The 22,830-nt window shown below is 32.3% G+C and overlaps 1 protein-coding gene across 11 annotated transcripts in view; it reads right to left on the bottom strand.

Moving 5' to 3' along the window:
- CCSER1 (coiled-coil serine rich protein 1) overlaps positions 1-22,830 on the bottom strand; it is a 1,107,668-nt gene that overhangs the window by 501,280 nt on the left and 583,558 nt on the right. For all 11 annotated transcript variants that reach the window (XM_032459742.1, XM_032459692.1, XM_032459747.1 and 8 more), the window contains one exon: positions 1,730-1,807. In XM_032459742.1, the coding sequence (XP_032315633.1) occupies positions 1,730-1,807 (78 nt within the window). The remainder of the gene's footprint in view (positions 1-1,729; positions 1,808-22,830) is intronic.

Raw genomic sequence — 22,830 nt, 5'->3', positions numbered from 1 at the left:
CACCATTTCTCACTAGTTGTCATGAACAGTGTTCTAGATCCCTTACATTTTATTTTATATTCAGTCATTCAGAAATTTAGAATTTAATCTCCCAAACATCATTTTCTTAAATTGAGTATAATGGAATAATTGAATCCAAATGCATAAGTATGTTCCTTTTGCCTTGCTGTAAGAATAAACTACTTAAAAAAAAAAAAAAAAAAAAAAAAGACCAGACTTACACAAAGAATGTGTGGTAGCGAACAAGTGATTTCACTTTTCTGGAACTCAGCTTGTTTGAAAATTGAGGGCACTGAAGTAGGTGGATTCTAAGTTTACGTACAGTTCCTGTGTTGTATGAATTCATGATGAAATAAGATTTAATGGGAACTATGGGTTTATTGTTCTTATTGGATAACTCTCTGGCTTGCACATTTAAAAATACCTGAGTTATTAATTGTAAAATACACACTGGTTTTATATCCTAGGGACTTAAATGGAAATAATATAAATCAAAAAAAAAAAATTTAAACAGAAAGAAACCTCCAAAAGAGATAAATGAGTTATTGTGGTAAATCTGTGAACTTAATAAAAATCATTTCTTTTTAAAACTATGCAACTAACATCATTTAAATAATATACAACACTGGCATTTAGGAACCACTGAGGTCACAATATTGATATCTAGAAAATTTAACTATCTAGAATAAACATATTAAATCAACGTAAGAGTAATTCAAAAGAAAAGCATAGCTTTTAATGTTTTTAAATTAATGCACATAAATATCTGAAAAATTTTTGCTGGAATTCAAAACTTTGGCTTATTTCCTAATAGAGACACATAGCTTTATATTAAATATATTAATATGCTTTGTAAGGCAGCAGAAAAGTAATATCCATATTTATGTTATAATGACACGCAGATAAACTTACATTTTATCATTATATCCCTTTGTAACACTTAAAATTATCTTTATTCTACTAATACTTGTCAATGAAGTGCTAAAAATAATGTTTTTAAAAAAAGAGTTCTCACAAATGTTAGATCCAAGACAAAGAAGGTAATTCCTTTAGGTTTTCATCAAAAGGAAATTTAAAGTCATGAACTTAGGTAAAGTGAAAATTTCATAACTTTAAGGGAAGATAGGTATTTGAATCAAAGTTGCCCGAAATCATTTAGCGTTACTAGAAGCAATCTCGTATTAAATTTACAATCCTATTTTGACAGTTCAACCAGTATTTCACACTATGAAAACATGCAAACTTTCAATTAAATTAGTTCTGCAGCCTGATTGAAGCCCAAGAGCTAAAATAGTCTTGTAAATTTCTCTACAAAGCTGTTTTCTTTTATGCGCCAGAATGGAAAAATGATGTGCTTGGCCCTTGGTGACTGCAAACCTAACTTTATTAAATTGGTAATAAATAAATTAGTACTTTCTTAAAAAAAATAAATTGTGCTAGTATGCGAATAGGTCTTTTACACATGTCTGCAAATTCACTAATTCAGAAGACTGTATTAGAGATGTTGGTTTAAAAAAATTAATAAGACATTGGTATGCTAGTCTGTGCCTGTAATTATCTTTTTCAGTCCCAGAAGGTATTTGGGGATTATTTAAGAGCAAAAGATGAATGGTGCACCACTAAATCCTATTAAATCAATGCATAGACACAGCAGGAGCAGAGGTAAATAAGCTGTGGAGGGCTGAATACCAATAAAAAAAGATAAAAATGATTTTATATAGCTACTCACATCATAGCCTAGAAGTTCAGTTTGTGTGGATTTATCTACTTTTGAAGTAAAAGCCTTCTGTAAATGCCGGACTCTTTCCTGCAAAAAAAGAAAAAAAGCAAAACCAAAAACACATTGTTGGTGAGTCGTGTGCTTCTCCACGAATATTCCCCACTTATTAAAATCTGATTACTGTACAACTCCTGATTCTCTGTGTGTGCACTTTGCCTACCATCTTAAATATTTAGAACTTTAATTTTCAGGTCATAATAACTCCATCTTTGGCATTTTTTTTTTTCACTCCAGGAACCACTGAGTCAGAACCACAGTTGAATGCTACAGACATGATGTGCTTAAATCCAAGACCAAATGCTTATGCTATTATTTCTTGTTAAACTGTTTTATTTTTAATTAATTTGATAGGATTTTACTGATCTGGTTTTCAGAGCATTTACATTTAATATCCAAAACATTTTCAATAAATAATACCATCCAGTGGATTCCATTTAGTTTGTTTTTATGTTATTATTTTTATTGATTTTTTTTTTTTTTTTTTTTTGCTTCTTAGTTCTCTTCTGGAATCTACACATTTAGGAATCTGTCCTTTAAGGGATTTGACACTAATCCAATCCTGTTTATAAATAGGTAAGGGAAATAATGCATGAAGGAAGTTTGGGATTTCATATCTCATATGCAAATGTACAATTTCTGGTCTACTAATGTGAGTGGGCTTCTGGCTAAGGGGCCTCTCATTTACTAATGTTTCACTTAAATAGAAGGTATGTTGAGCAGAGCTATTATAACATGTGCCTGGCACAGCTGGGAGTGCTGTGCTCATATTATCACATTATATTTGGGGATTTTTACCACTATTATCTTCCATTTTCAATAAGAACAATACAACTGACAAAGTTTAAATAACTTATTCCCAAATAAGTTCACATGACTCCACTGGATTCTGTTTTTGCCTTAACTTGCTTTAAAGGAGAATTTATTTTGTTTTCTTGACTTTGGGTGCTCAAAATAGTTGTATAATATTTTAATAACAAAAAACTATGATTTAATTCATCTCTTTCCAGGAAGGGACAGTGCTCGCCACAAACCTTCTCGTAAGAACTCCAATTATACAAAACTTGTGTTTCTCTCTCCACCCTCCTCTCGTCTTCCTCCCCCTTCCCCATTCGCCCTCTTTCCCTTAAATTCTTCTTGAGATTTGCAAGTCAAAGCTGTTTAACAAAGTACATGCATAACTTAGGTAAACATAATTTGACAATGAAATATGTCACAGAAATACTTCATAGACTATTCATGTCTCAACCTAACAACTTCCCCATTATAAAACTTCTAGTGCTGCTGTTCAGACAAAAATGAAGTAGAGAGTAGATAACTCAAGAAGATGTCATGTGGAAAGTAAGATTTTAGTTGTTGGGAAAGGCTAAGTGAAAAAGGGCCACATTTTCCAAAATAAATGTAAAATGAGAAGTAACAAGTTGTGTTTTCGACTTCTACTGGGATGGGAAAGGGCAGAGAAGTAGTAATAGGTAAAAGAACCAATAACATTTGCTATCACTGAATGGTTGTTTAGAAAAGTTTATTTCAAAATAGGCTAGAGTAAGTACTGGAAAAATAAGTTGTAAATCTGTAGGTAAATAAATATTTATATATGAATCAGAGCCCACACACCAATGCACAGAGCAAGGAAGAATAAACAGCGAATCTTCCATTATGCTCCCTCACATTTTCATTTCACGGGCTTCCACCCTAAAGGTAGGAGTTGAAAAGGATTTATAAACTCTGGTCCACTGGTCTGAGTTTTACAAAGGAAATTCAAATCAAGATAAATGAAAAACTCAAAAAGCTTCATTAACCAACAGCCTAAACAAAGCAAAACAAACAAATCCTAGATCAAGAATAGTTATCTTCAGAAATAAAAAAGAAAAGCAAAGACATTCCTAATGAAAATCACTGCCACACCCTTTGCAGGCATTTCCACAACAAATATGTCGTATGTGAATTTATTACATTTGCATTTGTATGCCATATTCAAATATGGAGAATGTTTCCAATAGACTCAGATGTAAAAGCTAAGAAGTAAATAATTTATAATAAATCAACTATACTTCAATTAATAAAAACTAAAACAAAAAAGAATTTAAAAATTTAGTGTAAATTTAGTTTATTTAGTAGGAAGAAAATATATGAATATCCATTACAGATTCTACAACATACACTTAGAAGATTAAATAAAGATTGTATAATTGTTGTGAAGTAAGTCTTAATGGGTCTCGAATTTTTGCAAGATAGAGGGTATTAATGGATTGATAAAAATTTAACATAACAGAAGTATTATAATCAAACAGAAAATAAATCATAAAACTAGCTATTACTAGACAGTGGAATTTGAGATAATTTTTATTTCTTATGTAAGAAATATATACTAATTTTATGTATATATACACATGAATAATAGGGGATAGAAACAAAGGATCACATATTTTCATTTCTACACTGATTTTATATAAACATTTTTACTAAAATTGATTTATTTCAATATAGAGAAATAGATATTTCACCTTTCTGATGCAAATTATTTGCATAAATTCATCTATATTTTTTTAAATGCATATTTGGGGTATTTTTCAAGGTTCAGGAGATATGAAGAAAAAGAAAACATATAGCTCCTTCTATAAAGAGACTTCCAGCGTCAAAGACCGAAAAATCAAAGACAGTTAATAGTCAATATATAAGGTAAAGATACTACAGAGAAACTGCAGATGTCTTATGTGTGCGTGTGTTAGAGAGGAAACAGAGTTAAACAATTGAAATGCAGAAGCTACTGACATCCCAGCTAAGACCAGGAAGAATTATTGTTAGCCAACTTGGAGCGGAAGAGATATGGGTCCTTTCTCAGGCAATGATATTTAGAAACACCTAGAAGTCAGAGAGACCCTGACAAAGATATGTATAGGCAGCTACTAGTTCAGACTTGCCTAAGGAGAGCCAGTAACAGGGACATTAGTGAGAAATCAGTTGAGAGTGGTAAATCAAGTCTATGCCAGAAAGGACAGAATTTTATGTCAAAGGATTTTAGTGTTATCTTAATTTTGAAATTTTTTTTTTTTTACAATTAAAGGCCATAAGAATGTTTTAACTAAATTATAATAGAACTAGTTAAATATTTCCTTTCACCTTATATAAAAAACAGAATTAGAAGGAAGCAACATGGAGAAGAGAAACAACTGAAATACAATGATCTTTTTTTTCTTGACCATTGATTAATTTACACATACATGCCATTCAACCTGGCTCTTTCAGTATTTTCTTGTGTTAGCAAACACTGCAATGCCTTCTTTTAACCTCTCTGAGGGATAGAGGAGTACTGAAATAGCTCAACTTTCGGCAGATAAATTTTATAAATAAATCTATACCTCAGACAAAATATCTGTCTTTAAGTTTTCCTTTCCAAGCAATGACAATATTAATACACTCTTGTTTTTCTTACTTAAGATTAATAAAACATATGGGTGCTTAGAATTAACAAAAAGCAAAATGACTATCATATTCTGTGGAAAATGTAACCAAAATGGAACGAAGAGAAATTTCTTTATATTTGCTGTCATTTTACACTGCTGACTAATCTGACTCTTGAATATGTGAAGGTTTTGAATTTTACACAATATTGCTATATGAATAAAAATATGTAATGGCTTTCTCTCCAAATTTCCAAATACTTTCATTTGATATGAGGAATAATATAACATCTGTATCAGAAAAGGTAGCTAACATAAGTAAATGCATATCAACTAAAGAAAACATACATAATTTACAAACTTACTAAGAGTAGTTCTAAGATTCACATTCCTTCTACTGTAATTTTTACTATTACAATGATTACTAACAATAATAAATGCTGTTAAAGAATGTGGTTATATGCCAGGTACTATATCAAGTAATATATATGAATCTTCTCAAGGACATACAATGTTACCGTCGCTTTTCAAAAGAGTAGGAAACTCATACTTAGTAAGTTGAAATCATTTGCTAAAGGTCACACAAACTATTAAGTGAAACAAGTAAGTTAAAAAACCAAACAGTTGTAAAATAGATACACAAGTTTACACTGTATAGTACAGGGAACTATATTCAGTATCTTCTAGTTACCTATAATGAAAAAGTATGAAAATGAATATATGCACGTATATGTATAACTGAACTACTATACTACATAGTAGAAATTGACACAACATTGTAAACTGACTATACTCCAATAATAAAAAAAAAAACTTATCCATCTTCAAACCCTGGCGTTCTTTCTATGAAGATATTCTGACTCTGAAAAAGCTTACATGTGGTATTGCTGCTAGCATTTCACAAAGGCAAGGAAACATACCAAAAGCACAGTTGCTGTACAGCTAGTATAATAACAAAACTCTTCTTGATGTTCATCCTGCCTATATTCTTTTGCCGACTCTACTAAGTCCTTCTGCTTTACTGTGAAAACAATTTAAGAATGCTTAGGATTTACTGGTTTATTTCCTGTAAAAGCTACAATTCTACATAATATCCATTACTCTAAATATAATCAACAATGAACTTTGGAGCATGAGTCAAGAATAAAATGACAAAATTGAAAGATGTAAAAAGAACAAACTGAAATAAAAAGTAAAGTTGAAAAGGCATGAAAACTTTCAGCAATGATAGCAGTTCAAGTAGAGTAATCTAAACAAATATCCTGCTTAAGCTGTCAGAATCACTTCTGATATGTGCATGTTTGTGTGTGTGTTTTATGCATTGGATAGTCATAGAATCTCTCTCTACAATATATGCTGTCCAAATAAAAGGCTAGTTTCTAATTTCTTTAAAAAAATTTAATTTAAATTTAATTAATCAAAAATATGTATCTATTAAATGCCTGATCATAAAAATATAATAGGTACAATTGATATATTTTTGCACTTTCACATGTGCACATACAAGCACACATAATTAAGGATTGAGGAGGAGGAAATGTGGTTAAAAAAAAAATGATGACAAAGCCAGTAGAATTGGTTTTTAAAATAAAGCTTCAGGTGACTAAGGAGATAAAGGATATTGGCAGTTATTTATTCTTATTTTACAATATATCTTTATTATTAGATACCTTATTAACAATATTTTCAACTCTGCCATTTTATTAATCTACATAATTTTTATCTTAGACATGAATATCTATTATCATTCTAGAACTGTTAAAATTATGCATGTAAAATACAGTGCAGTAAACAAGCTGAAAAGGAAACATCAAATAATCCCAATAAATAACTCCTATTTATATTATTATAGGAAATTAATACAGGAAATATTTGTAATAGTGATTACAATTCCACTATACGAACACATACCTGAGACTGTTATTACCCAAAATCTAAAAAGTTTTGCAAAGAGTAGATTTGAATTAGAAAAAGCAGTGTCTTAAAAATATGGAAAACACAAAGATTTCTTAAAGTAATATAATCCTAAATTTAGATTTAAGTCATGGATATAAAGATTAAGTTTATGGAAAGAAAAATAGTATTGAAAGATTGACACTCTAAAAGAGGAGAAAAGTTAACTTTTAAAGTTGAGGAGCAATGTAAGCCAACACAAGAAAATTGACAGTTTTTCTTTTTTTATTGAAGTACAATCAGTTTAATATTTTGAGTCAAGATAAAACTAGAAATTGGAAGGGTTAAAAAGAATTTGAACATCACCTTCTAATCAATTTCAATGTCAGTAAGATTATTTAAATAGAAAAAATAAAAATAAAGGAAAATCCTTAGAATTTCTGAATGATGCCAAGTCCAAGGATAAGCTTGGGAATGAAAGGCAGTATTATAGAGCACATTGATTATTTTCACCCACCATTAATGAGGGCATATCACTAAAGACATTAGTGGAATTATAAACAAGCACAACAGTGACAAAGCAAATCAAACCTCCCACATAGATAGTCAAATTTCCTGGAACTGCCAACAGATATTAAAATGTATTAAAGCTTTCTCAGTTTTTGTTATGGAAAATTGCTAACATACAACAAAACATAGGCAGAGTAAGAGAAAGGATCCCTATACACTCACCACCCACTTTTAACAACAGAGATTAAAATTAAATAAAAAATGTTAGTATTGGCTGTACACTTAATAGCTGCACTGGTCAGTTTTTTCCTTCAACTTAGATGAGAGCTGTTTGTATTAGAGGACCTGTGCTGGCCTTCCTCCCACCCTAACTCTGCCCACGGGAAGAGGATTCTGCAGGGATTAGAGATTAGGGAAGTGCCCCCGTAAAGCCCTGTTCCCCTTCCAACCATACTGCAGAACCCTGGAACTCACAGCCTGGTTTAGGACATGACTCAGGTCATCCCTCTAAGAGTTGTCCAAGGAATGGACATGGGACAGCTGGGTTGATCACACACATGCTCACCAGGCTCTAAGGGGTAGAACACAGGGTGTTCAAGGGCCATGTTAAGGCCGGAGCCAGGGCTAGCTCTCTCCCATGGTCAGGTTCTGGCACACAACTCTATGGAGTCCAAAAAAAATCTGTAATTTGAACACTGATTTCCAAGTCATTAGAAAAGTATATTTATCAAGACAGGAGGCTAGAACATATTTTACTGAGTAGTTTTTAAGCTTGATTTATAACTTAAATCTTTAGACCTATATTCTGTGAGTCCCCTTTTATGTTCTTGGCCCTAATCTCACAAATGACAGCAGCTGACTTAATACTAGTCCTTTCTGGTTTTTGGTCACCACATCTCAGGAAAAGTTTGAAAAAGTTGTAGACAAGTCAAAGGGATAAGGGGTTTATTTTATGTTTAAACATTTGAGAAATGGGTCAAAAATATAAAGACAAACAAAGACGAACTGTCAAAAAAAATCAATAAAACATCTGGATCGCGTATTTACTTTCATCCTATCTTATGATACCTAAACTCATTGGGACTTGCTTGACATCCTCCACAAGCCATCACTTCAGACTGCATTGGAGGCAATTTTTTTTTTTTTTTAAGAAATAAGGACAGACCATTACACAGCATATTTTAAAATTATGGAGCTCATTAACCATAAGAGATTGTACAAACTGAACATACACCTAGGTTTAAGAAACGTTTAGGTCACTTAAAACATAGATGGATCAAAAAAGTAAACTGGGACTTTTTATATCTTTGGAGACTGAAATTAGTGGAGATATTATATCCACAAAATGGTACACAATGTTCTAGATGTAAAGTATATGGACTCTTTCTCCCAACCAGAACTGAATGATGCTTTCTGTTTCAATTCTAACAATACTCTTAACAGTTTTTAGATTTTTTTTGAAGGGCACATTTTACTATAAATAAATACCAGCATAGTTTTGGTAATGGTGGACTAAACAAATACGTATTTGATTTCTTTGGCGCTTTCAACAGACTGATCTATTTCTTTTAATTTAATACTCTTCTCAGTAAGATGGAGCTAATATTAAAAGACCTCAAAGAGGAGTCTGAAAGATGTCTTTGAGCTAGATCCTTAAGAAGCTAGGGGCATTTAGTAACTGATCAGAAAGGAATGAGAAGTTGTGACTGAGAAGTATCACCCCAATTGTTTGGGCTTGGCCCCTCTACATTCAACACATCTGTTAATTAAGATGTCACAGTCCTTCTTTTCTATCTACTGCCACTACCCTGATCCATGACCTAGATACAAGCAAGGGAATGGAGCACAGACACGCACCAGGTGTGCACAAGCTATCACCATCTATTACTTCTATAGTCTCTGTAATAGGTTGAATAGTGACACATCCCCCCACCCCCAAATAATTCATGTCTGCCTGGAACTTGTCAACGTGACGTTATTTGGGAATAAGATCTTTGCAAATGTAATCAAGTTAAAATAAGGTTCTACTAGATTAAGACGGGTTGTAAATACAACGTGACTGGTGCCCTTATAAAAGGAACATTTGGACACAGGAGAGAAAGCCATATAAAGACAGAGGCAGAGAGAAGAATGGTGTATCTGAAGGCCAGGCAACCACAAAAATTGCCAGCAACCACAGAAGCTAGAAGAGGCAATGAAACATCCTTCCCTAGAGCCTTCAGAGGAAATGTGGTCTAGTGAGCATCTTGATTTCAGACATTTGTCTCCAGAAATGAAAGAAAAAAACCCCTGCTTTTTGTTTGTTTGTTTTTTGAGTTTTTTTGTAAAGTCAAGCAATTTATGGTACTTTTTCATAGCAGCCAAAGGAAACTAATACAGCCTTCTAACTGGTATTCCTGTCTTCACCCATATTTTCTCCACTCCTTATCTGTAAATAACAGCATAGTAACCTCAAAATGTAATTTGAATCATCTCACTCTTATGCTTAGAACCTTTTAATAATATCCCATTCTAACCTGGTGGCCACCAGCCACATGTAACAAATGAGTACTTGAAATGTGGCTAGTCCAAACTGAGATGTATTAAGTGTAAAATACCCACTGGATTTTAAAGTACCAAAAAGACCTCATTAATAAAATATTTTATGAATATTTTATATTTATTACATCTTGAATACTGTTTTGGATATGAGTTAAATAAAACATACTTGAAATATTAAATTACATAAATGATTATTACTCATTGCATGTTTTGTATTTCTATCAAGCCGTTCTGGTCTATATGATAGAAAGTGAACCTTTACCATGATGTACAGCCCCCCTGCCTCTCCTGGCCCTTATTTATTATGCTAACTTCATCTCATACCAGTCTTCCCCTTGAAAAGATACTCATCTTCCAGTTGCTTGAGTGAACAAAGATTTTTCACAGTTGAATTCTTTGAGAGGAAGTAATTAATGAATTAACTAATTATTTAATTTTAAATGGAGGTACTAGGGATTGAACTCAGGACCTCATGCACATGACCATGCACTCTACCATGGAGCTATAACCTCTCCCTCCACAGTTGAATTTTTAACATGCTATTCCCTCCATCTGGAATGTTCTTCATATTAGGTGTTACTGCCTTACAGATACACTCTTTAAATTCCTATCTCCAGGTAATTATCTTTTAATTTTTAATCTCTTTTTACCAAATGTCACTCATTTCAATTGACAAGTACTTCTTTTATTTGGCTGTTTGCCTATATTTGGTCTATTTTCTGCACTAGCATGTAAGTTCCCTACAGCATGGATCATGTCTATTTAGAACCTTACTGATTCCAAACTGTCTAATGTAGTTTGTGGCACATTCTACGTGTCTGATACTTTTTAAAATAAATGAACAAGTAGGTGAATGAGAGACGGTGCATGAGGTTTGAGAGGATTCAGCAGAGACCGGCTGCTGAAACTGACATACTGCAGAAGCGCCTGCTATAGGGAATTTAGTATTAGGGACATGACAAGTCCAGTAAAATTTCTAGCATTTGTATGGTCCATAAATTTAAGTAGAGACAGATTGGAAATGATATATGAACTAGAGGTTATTCTAGCAATTCTAGGCTGTATAAATGCCTTAAGAGAAACAAACAAACAAAAAAATAGAAGAAAGGAAGCAGAAAGACAAAAGTGAGGACATTAAAGAACAGGCACACATCAAACACGTGTCTGAGGATTTGATGCTGTAACATCAGGTAAAAAATATTTTCATGAATAGGTTAGGATTTTTTTTTTCAGCAAAAGCTTATGTACTTGATCCTTACTTTTGCCTGAATTTTGTATTTTAAGTGAGAAATTAATTTGATGATTCCAACAATGATGGGAATTAGGGAAAGAAAAATAATGAATATTGGAGTGTCTTCCATAGGAAATAGGGCCCAGGACAATTTTTTTTTTTTTTTTGATACTTCAAGTCCCAAACATTCCCTCATTAACAACATCCTGGTCTGTAACATCCACTTTCTAAACTAGGAGACTCTCCATTCTCCTGGTCCACATTTACATGAGGGGACTTCTGCTAGAAGCATTCTTCTGGTTACTTTCTCTACTTCTCACTCACTCCTCTTCATCCATTAACTGGTAGGTCACCTTAGGATAAACAAACATGGCCTGTCCACAGGATGAACTCTCAGCTTGTCCAGACACAGGCTTTACAGACTCTTGCCCTGTGGAAGAAGCCTGCAAGTCTCCCTTTTTGTCAGCAACTCTGATGGGGCACCTCAGCTCAGGTAAGAATGTATTGGATGGCTACACGGCTGTATTCCAAGTCAGGTTTGGGTGGTATTATAGTCTCATTTAATCTCTCTAAATCTTCTATTTTGCAATTATTTCTGAATTTAGGAGGGCAAAAGGATGTTGTTTATGGTACCTTTGAAGTCTCTCTCATACATGCGCACACACGCACACACGCACACACACACACACAGAGACACAGAATCAATCTGGAAAAATGGAGTTTGGTATAGTTAACTGAGTTCTGGGAGAGTTTTAATTGTGCTGACCAATACAACAACCAGAGAATCTTAATTCAACCTTGAAAATGGTTCCTATTAAAAAACAAACAAATCTGTCTCAAAAACAGAAACCTGCCTGCCTGCAATATTGAGATTGACATCTTTGAAAGCATGGGAAAAATTCCTCTAGTTTTTTTCTTGCTTGTTATTTTTATTTAGGAAGGTCAGATATAACACCCTGCCCACTTTATCATTATGGTTTAAAAATCAGATTCCTGTTTTGAAGAAAAGACTCACTTTTCTTCAAAGAGGGGATTGTGACAATTTTGTTTCATGGTATTGATTTAATTTTAATGTGTATCAAAATCCTTAGAAAAAACTGAGAAGTGACACAAAAGGCAGTCATTCATTAACATCAATATGCTGACGACAGCATTCCAGAAAGATAAGCATAAGGGAGACCAAAAGAAGATCACTGAAGACTTGCTGAGACAGCACAGCATTACAGGTTGACAATCAGCTGGAAAACAATGGATGTCATGAATCAAACTTCATCTGACACACCGTATACACTGATCAAACTTTACTGGCAAACTCAAGAAATTTTGAAAGCCATAAAATACATTATCCTTCAAATTTCCTTCAGCATACTCATAAGCACAAGTGAAAATAAAATAATCCCATACATGTTTATCTGAACAGCAAAATCTACTGAAACAGAATCTAAAGAGATTATGTGTGAATACTTAGTTGCTTTGAATGTCTATTTATCCATGTACAGCTGGGCTTAATTGATTCCAACAAATATTTAATGAGTATCTATAATTTATTAATTCATCCATCAGTAATTATAGCATATTTAACTATGTAAATTAAACTATGAGTTCATTCTTCCTCTGTGATTAGAAATACAGCAATATTTAATTTTAATACCTATTATATTATTTTGTGTATTTTAATTTACAAATTAAACTATTTCTATAAAATTTTTGGCTAATTGTTCACTCAACCATTTTAGAGCCCAGCTCCTGAGTAAGACACCACTCTGCTAGCTGTGCAGCTGGTGGAAGCAGTGCAGACTCTTGAGAGAGTGGTGTATATAGAGCACCGAACACAATGTACTCGTTACTGGAAGAGTAGTAAAACAATGTTGTCCTGGCTTTTTCATTGCTTATAGTTCATAGGGAAGACAAGCTTCAATAAGGAAACATACCAATAGATATGATGTTACAAATTTGGTAAGTGACAAAAAGGGACGCCCTGAGCTGTAAGGAGAGAGAATTACATGAATGATGTTCTTTATTTGTATGTGAAGATATAGTGGGCCTTCCTGAGAAAATGGTGCTTCAGGTTAAACCTTCAAGACAAGGACACATTCAGGCTGTAAGCAGGGGACTGTTTCAGAAAGAGATGGAAAAAGCTTAAGGAGTGTTTGTGGGTGGGGGAGAAGTACACACTTCTTTTTTGAAAAACAGAAAAATTACAGCGTAGCTAGAACTTAATGAGTAAGAGGCATGATTAACATCATCAGATGATTATAGGCTCTGTTAAGCATTGCCTTTTATGTTAAGTTCAGTGGGAGACAACTGAAATGTTTTAAGTATGATTCAATTCTATTTAGCCAACATCACTCTGGCTGCTATATAAAGAAAATGGAGATAGGGAAGTTATGAGAAGAGAATTTGGAAGAAAATACAGTAGTCCTTTGATGAATTCCCATTTTAGTTTAAGGCAGACCATATTATTTTTCTGACATTTACAATCAAAAGAAAAGGCCAAAACCAAAAGTCAAGAAAAGAGAAAACTAATCCCAAAGAAATTAAGTATTTCCAAAAACTCAATAAATAGTGGTAAGATCTTAAGTAACAGTCTTAGGTCCAGTTTTATTTACTGTTTTAAATGTATATTTAAAGTTTTCATTTAAATAAAATATTAGGAACTAAAAAATAAAATTAAATTTTAATAAAAGATACATAAACATATTCTGTGTTCATCTTTGTATTACTTACACGTTGGCTACTATGCAAATCTATTTTATCTATTATCAATCATAGTGCCTATATATTTTGTACACATCTTTATTATATGTTTCAATGTCATATGTTAATAGCAACTATTTTTAAAACTAGACAGTATATTGTAGATGTAATGTTTTCAAATATCCCCACACAAAGCATATAGAAGTGCATAAAATTAAAGGTGAATATATTCTCCCTTCACCCTGGTCCCACTTACAGACTTAAACAGTCTTAACTGTTTTTATTCATTCTTGCAGTTACAATAATTTAAAATATAATTTCCTCTATTTCTTGATTCATCACATTTAGATATCATTGATAATTTCTCAATTTTTGTTCAGGTAAAAAATTAACATACTTTTATTATCCTACATTTTCTCCTTCACCTTTCAATTTTCATTGGTTATATAATTAAATTGTTTTTAATCAATTCTTCTAATAATCACTAATATTTAAGTATATATTTAAGCCTCTATCTCTTGGCATGTCAAATTTAGATAGTACCTAGTAGTTCTGTATCATGAAAGATATCATGAAAGCATTAGTAAGCTTTTCTGTCCTTTGCCTCTCCTCATTCCATCTTCAACTTTTATTATTAATGCTTAAATTGTTAGATAAAATCATTGTCCCACAATTACAGTAAGTCATCCATACCTTCTATAAGTTTATTAAAAATATTAGAGTAAGTTTATAATTTTGATATGTATTTACAGTTTAAATCAAGTTGTACAAATAGTCCCATGAAAAAGGTACTGAAATCCAGCTGATGAACAATTTTCTTAGCAAAAAGAAAAACCTAAGATTCAAGGTCTAACAGAACTTCTTTTAATTTCATCCTTCATCCCTTATGTGTCAGTTTGTAAAGGGCATATATTATTGCATTTTGCTTACATTTCATTATTTGTTAAATCTTGAGGCTATTTAGACTAATTTTAGAACCACACAGAACATTTTTGTGCATATTTCTATTTTTTATTTTGAATTATTTTTTAGGATAAACTGTGGAAATAGAATTAAATAATATGGGCATCTTTGTGGATTATGCTACATACTGCTCAATTGTGTTCAAAGGATTGTAACCAGTAAAAATAACACTATAAAGCAATATATGCACTAGTTTTTTAGCTATGATCCCAGTATTGAATTTATATTTTAAAAAATACTGGCTAGATTAGTGAACATGTTATTTCAAGTTAATATTTGCTCATTAAGAATTAATGCTAGACATATATACCTATTAGCTGTATGTAACTGAAGTGGACTTGAATTAAAATTAATAAAAAACTATGACATAGCAAATCAAAATTATGAAAGATAATATCACACCTGACCTTTTCATTCCTTTTATTAGTAAAAATATATGCAACTTCTTTCTATGTCTCTTACGTCAAAATGCCTACTAGGCATATCTACTTAAATAGCCCAAATGCTTCACTATCTCATCATTCTAAACAAAACTTGTCATCTAATATTTTTCTTTCTCTTTGGACTCCCTGTACCAGAAAAAGGTATCATTATCAAAGAATCTCCAATTAAAACACTAAAGGTCATCCTAGATGCTTAGTTTCCCACAGTGGCCCATCCCAAGTCCAAGATATTCTCTTCCGAAATCACCTTCAAATGTGTCTATTCTTTTCCATTTTTTAACTGCCAGTGTTTACTCCAGACTTTCATGATTGTTCCTCCAACATCTTGCTCTTTTAGTAGTACACTCTCCTCTAGCTTTGTTTCACTTAATATATGCTCCATGTTGCAGCCAAATTATCTTTGTAAAATAAAATCAGATCACACCTCATTGGTTCTTACAAATTCAAGATAAGTTTAAAACTCCTTAGCATGATTCATTTGGTTCTTTATAATCTGGTCTCTGGCTCTCTGTCTGGTCTAACATTCTCTAGGACACTATCTACTCCAGAAAAAAAAATTTACTTTCTATTTAAGGAATTTGATAAGCTCTTCAAGGTGTTTGTTTTTTTATTGTATTTCATCCGAAGTCTAAAGTATGTTCACTTCATCTTTTTTTCCACTTGGCCAGGATTCTTGTGATTTAAAATGTAAATTATTATACACATTTCACTTCTTTATGAACTTATAAAGTGATATTTAATCTCTAATTTCATTCCTGAAATTATAGTCCAAAATGTTTTACATATTTTTATTCTTTTTGGAAATGCTGAGCAAAGCAAACCTTTCAACTTCCATTTATTCTTAGAAAGATCAAACTAGCTTAGGTCAGTCTAATGTTACCCATCTCTTGTAAAACAATTTAATACAGCATATAATTATCCAAAAATGATTCAGGTGCCTCTAAATGTCATTGTTTTATATGACAAGATCTACTGAGTTTATTATGAAATATCATACACTTTCTTTGTGTTCTAATGCAATGGAAAGAATACAGCCAGAATATTTAAGTAGTAACAATTCACTAAAGAAATTTATGAACAATTTCAGTGTTATTTCATTTTCAGTTCTCTTTCAAATATTCACAACTGCACTACTGTATGTATGCTCCATTTTTAGTAACACACCTAAATCAACATAGGAATAAAGTATACATAGAGAGATTATATACTTTATTCCAAGTATATATATACAACTCTGGAGTTTTTAAATTAACCTTTTTAAATCTAAATTCCTTCGTCTATGAATTTTAATCCAACCTCACAGTTTTCAGCATAATTTTAATGAAATCACAAGCCAATGTCTATCCAATCTGTCTTGGACTGTTGGGGCTGTTTTAACAAGATATCATAGACTGTGTGGCTTACAAACAGTAGCAGTTTATTTCTCACAGTTCTGGAAGCTGGAAAGTCTAAGATCAGTGTCTGAGGATGGCCTGCTTCCTCACAGATGGCACTTTCTCCCTGTGTCCTCCCATGGTGTAAAGGTTGGGAGATCTCTGTACTGTCTCTTTTACAAGGGCACTAGTCCTATTCGTGAGGGCTTTGCCCTCATGACCTCATCACTTCCCGAAGGCCCCAGCTCCTAATACTATCACCTGGGGGGTTAGAATTCAATATATGAATTTGGGGAGGACACAAACGTTCAGACCATAGTAGAATCCCAAGCACCACCGACTCTAATTACTCATGGTAAAAAGCTGAGCACATGTCCAATACAAGGAAAATATTTAATGATTAAATACTAGATATAATCATCATTACAACTTGTAAATATAATGGTACCACTGCTACTTGATAATACAGGAGGGAGAAAGAAAAAGTGTGAGGAAAAAGAAGGAAATAGATGGTGGAAGAAATGGCCAAAACAAAAAGGAAAGGCAAGTTGAGAAGGAAGAGGAGAAAGAAAAAGAAAAACAGGAAGTGGGGTGGAAAAAGGAGACAGAATTGGAGCTAGTGGACAGTACAGACAGTCTTTCTTGGAACAAAGCAAGTTGCTTTCTTGGAGGAGGGTAGTTTTGGGGTATCAGTAAAATAAACTGGAACTTAACAAGTAATAGTTGTCTTATAGAATTTGCTTTCTTGGCACTTCTAACAGATGGCCACACAATCATATAGATGCTTTTGTGTAAGAACATGCATAGAAACAAACATACCACTTTTTTCCTTTGATTGGTATGTTGCTTTAGATCAAAAAAGATAATAAAGCAGTTTAATCCACTAAAATAATGTGTGGATTATTTAGGCCATAACAGAGGCAATATTTAGAAACATTCAATTGTATTCACAAAAGAACAACATTTTGGATGAGATTTCAGTAGTCTCACTATATGTTATCTATTCTAAGTTTTATATGTGTGAGTTATCAATTCATTTAAAAATGGCATATAAATAGAAAATTTCACAAAGATTTATTAGCTGATGCTTGACATTTTCACACTTCATTTAAGTGTCTTTCAAAGGAATATTTTTAAGGTCAGATTTTAGAATATCTTCATTATAAATGGGGATCTCATTGTTAAAAAAATTTAAGTTTCCAACTCTATAATATTGTCTAGCTATGAGGTTTGTGTGCATAATCATAAGTTAACAAAATTTTAAAAATATGTGAACAATTTAAAAGAGGAAAGTGAATTATAGGAGAAATTGTAAACCACTGAATAGAAACACTTCACTTAAATAATGCATATTGAACATAGATGAATTCACCACCCCGACACAAAATTCATATGTTCAACAAGATGTCCAACTTACACAAGTTGCTAGTTGCAGAGAAAAGCTAGTGACAAGAATGGAAGGGCAATTTAAATTCTTTTTGTCTCTCTTCACCCCACCTCATCCACTCCTTCCCTTTGGACAATCACTGTCTCTCACCTTTCCTCAAATCACTCTGGGCAACTACGTGGGCAAGAATCTTACTGGATGAGGTGAAAGTAAGCAGCATTAAGTCCTTTACTTCTCCCAATCCAACCCCCTGGATTTGTGGAGAACAATCTTATAAAACTGGCTTTCCCATAACTCCTTAAGGATTTGGGGGTGAAATCCTGAAAGAGTTGCTTCTTCCTGGATTGTTGCAACATAAAGTGGTAACTTTGGTTGGAATGCCCCACGCCCTACCTCTTCACACATACACATCTTGAACCAGCCTAGACTGGCGAAGATTACAGTATGGCCTATGGTCTTTCTCCAAGATCAATGAACCAATATTCCATAGGTAATATGAGCTCCCAGGACAAATAAACTTGACTCCTGAGGTTGCCCATACCTCACAGATAAACAATGAACTGGACAAAATAAATGTTTCTGAAGCACAGTATTAATATAGATAATTAAATAATTTTAAGTAAATATACTATAATACATGGAAGGAAGGACAGAAGGAAGGAAATGAAAGAAGAGAAAGTTTATGTTACCAAAAATAATATTCCAGGTATTAGTATACAGTGGTAAGTAAGGAGAACAAAAGACATGGGGTGTATAATGTGCTTCTTTTGTAAGATGGAAGATACAGTCATTAACACATTTAAGAAATAATTATTCCATATATGTTTCTTAAGAAAAATAAATTGGCCTATATAATTTTTAAATAACATAAAAGAATTTTACAGAATTTCCTTTAAAAGAGTACAAAAAGTACAAGAAAGGAGAAACAAGATAAATGATGGCAAAATTAAATCTTAAAAAGAAATTAAAACAAATGAAAATGTATTGAACTAACCACATAAAAGACAAAGGCCCATAAGCTGAATAAAAATTAGATCCAACAATATGTTGTATGCAAAAACAAAAATGACATATTGAAATAAAAGAATTAAAAACACTAAATTGGGAGTTTGAGATTTGCAAATACTAACTACTATATATAAAATAGATAAAGAACAAGTTTATACTGTATAGCACAGGGAACTATATTTAAAAATGAAAAGAATATGAAAGTGAATATAATAAAAAAGAATATGAAAACAAATATATGTATGTATATGTAAGACTGAAACATTATGCTGTACACCAGAAATTGACATGACATTGTAAGCTGACTGTATTTCAATTAAAAATGCAAATTAAAAAAAAAAAAAGCCAGTCACAAAGTCAAAAAAATTGAAAACATAGCTGATAAATACAAACCAAGAGAAGTTGGAGTAACAATTTCTGAGGAGCAAGTAAACAAAAGTCCTCCCTTGGGATAGTTTGCAACTTTACATAACTTTACAAGCGATTTATACACATAGTCCTGATTCTGTCAAAGTAGGAGACTAAAAGAGAAAAAGGGAAAAACAAGAAATAATATGAGGAGGTGGCTAGTAAAGATAAATTTATAATTAAAATTCTGCTTCCAGTAAAAATATAACAGGACAACCATACTTTCTTAGCCTAATTACAAAGGAAACTACCCTGTATGTAAGCTCTCATCTTTAGATTCTAAGAAGACAGTAATGAAATATCTTTTCAGATGGTTTTATTTAAAATCTAAGAGAACATATTTAATAAGATAAAACCAACAAGTAAGTTTTCATTTGTTTATTAGGTGATACACATTTCTCAAGCAGGCTACTTGCAATCAAATGAAGAAGGCAGAGAAGATAGTCTGTCATTACAAGAATGAAGTCTGTGTAGCAGTGTAGTACAGATTGTGGTGATACTCCATCTCCAGATAGCATTTAAGTACTTCAAAGATCTGTCACAATTATATATGCCAAACTGTGAAATTTTAGAGCAGTATTTCAAGTTATTGATCAGCAAAATAAGAGGGAACATGCTATTAACATTAAACTATATATTTTTTCAGACAAAACCTCGCTCTCAGGTTGAATCCAAGGGAAATGATTGTCAAATAGGGAAAATAAATGCCAAATACCAATTGTGATAATTTTTCTTCTTATTTTACTTGCTAGTTGTGAGACAAAAGTATTTTGATACATTACCATACAGCAGAGGTCCTTCCCCTCAGAAATATTTTTAATCTTTAAAAGATTTTGTATTATTATCTGATTAAAACCACAATTAGTCTTTATCAAAGGCAATTTCTTTTACCATTAAATAACACGTACTTCCACACTAGTATTTTTAAAGCTTTCTAAGTAACTTTGAAAAATTATACATGTATTTATTACCAGTACCATGTAAGCAGTATTTTTTAAAGTTTTATTTTGATTTTAAAAGTAAAACTATGACACAAAATAGAACCCATCTTTTAGTTTACTGACATTAGAATTACATGCATATATATGTTTGATTAGTCATTTAACATCTTTTCATCTAAAGTAGGCCTAAATCTCGGTATACTATGTTAATTCTATATTTTAATTCCACATGTGAGAGTGTCCAATTCACTGAGATTTTACTTATTTTAGTTTGATTTTTTTATTTGCTTTTGTTTTTTTCCATTTTACTCTCAAAAGAGATTACATTTTTTGCTAGGCTTTTAAGTTTACTTGGGAAATATCTGATTTATATGAAATCATGCTAGTGGTTCACAGATAACAATGATACCCCCAAATTTTCATATAGTCATTGATAAAAATAAAAACATGTATAGTAGTTTATTTTGTAAAGTAACTACATTATCATGTTATTATATTTGTATTTATAGTAACATTTATACTAATTTGTTTCCTGCACCAATATTGGTGCAGTAGTTCTTGCAATGTATTTCTGAGATCACACGCATTATCCAACGCCAGCCATTAGACAAAGTTCATTTAAACCAATGTCAAACCAAAACAAAATGAATCAGAATATTATAGTTTGGAATGTTATATGTCAATTATATATTAATTTTTTAAAAAGATTATTGTTGCTTGTGATATCCAGAAATTGACTCGAGAATTCCTCTGAAATTGATTTATTAGGCAATGCTCCCAGGAAACATAGGAGAGGGAGGAAATTGGAAAAGGAAGGGAAGAAGTACATCCAAAAGTACAGCTTCCAGGTCTCAGAGGGTTGTTTTGGCTTCATCTCAAAAGAAAATGCTGCAGAGAGGGGAAATCTCATCATGATACTGTCCCCATCCAAGGGCAAAGGAGTAGTTAGTGATATGGAGCTGGGGTGTAGACACAGGTCAGTCATTGGTTAAGGGAGGTTTGCCCTGCAAGTAAAGCAGGCCTGAACCTAAGGACAGCTCACAAAGACAGTTGAGGCTGCTGGGAGCAAACATTCATCTGGAGCTCGTGCAGCGTGCGTATATGTGCACATGTAGTAAAGAAATCTCAGGGGACATGGGCAGAGCACTGGCAGCACTTGCTACAGTTTACCTAAGAAAGCCTTTAGTCTAATTCTTGAAGATATGTGGCATCTGAAGCCCAGAAAGGTGAAATATATTTCCCAGAGTCACAAATCTATTAAGTGGCAAACAGAAAACCAGAATCTAGGTCTCCACTAGTCCACATCAGATCGCTTTCAATGACAACGCTTTATATTAATGACCTAGATTTATTTATTTTTTATAAGCACTATTTTTGTGGATTATTTAAACAGTATTTCTCCACAGACTACTTGCAGGCAATCTACTCTTTTGTTTTTTAGTTCTAAAAAGATTTAAGAGTTTGGCATTGAGCAAAATGAAAATTATTACAGTGGGTTTCTTCATATTGCAATATTTACTCTTGTGCATCATTAATAAATTTAAGTTGTTTACATGCCCATTTTTGAGCTAATGTACTTTTGTATTTTATGCTATCTACAGCCTGAACTAGTCATTTCAAATAAGGAAAAGCTAATTTTGAGGGACGTTTTTTCAGTAAGATTCCAAAAATTATATTTGCACAAATATGTACAAGTGTATCTTATTAAAATGTGTGACACTGCTATTTAACACTAATAACAATTTGAGTTTTTGAAATATTTCTATTATTTCATGCATAAAATTACTAATCAAATGAAAATGAAAACATATGAATTTTGATAACTATTTATTGGTCCTGAAAAGGAGGATTAAACAACTGCACAAAATAAATTTATAAATATTTAGCAAAGCTACAGTAGAGATACTATTCTGAGTAGAAAACTGAGAACATCTGTTCCAAGACACTTTCATCTCAAAGTCATATTTTTTTCCACTTGGGTTTCTTAAGCTCATTTTCAAAGAACTTAACTCAATTTTGAATGAAAAGATATAAAAATGCTAAAGCATTCCTCAAAGTTACAAATGATTCTTTTTCCAATTTAATCAGTTAAAGTATAAACCTCAAATGTTTTGTTTTACTCATTTAAAAATAGTGCCAAATCCTGATTTTTGTGGTAAGCAACAGAGACCAAATGGTAAAATATAAAACAATGCTCTGTGCCAAAGTGAAGTTTCTATTACATTTTCAAAAAATAGAAAGATAAGATAGCTGCTCT

Source organism: Camelus ferus, chromosome 2, assembly GCF_009834535.1.
Source record: "Camelus ferus isolate YT-003-E chromosome 2, BCGSAC_Cfer_1.0, whole genome shotgun sequence".
In the NCBI taxonomy this organism is placed as follows: domain Eukaryota; kingdom Metazoa; phylum Chordata; class Mammalia; order Artiodactyla; family Camelidae; genus Camelus; species Camelus ferus.
The sequence above is the reverse complement of the archived record's forward strand: the minus strand, read 5'-3'. Positions and strand labels throughout refer to the sequence as shown.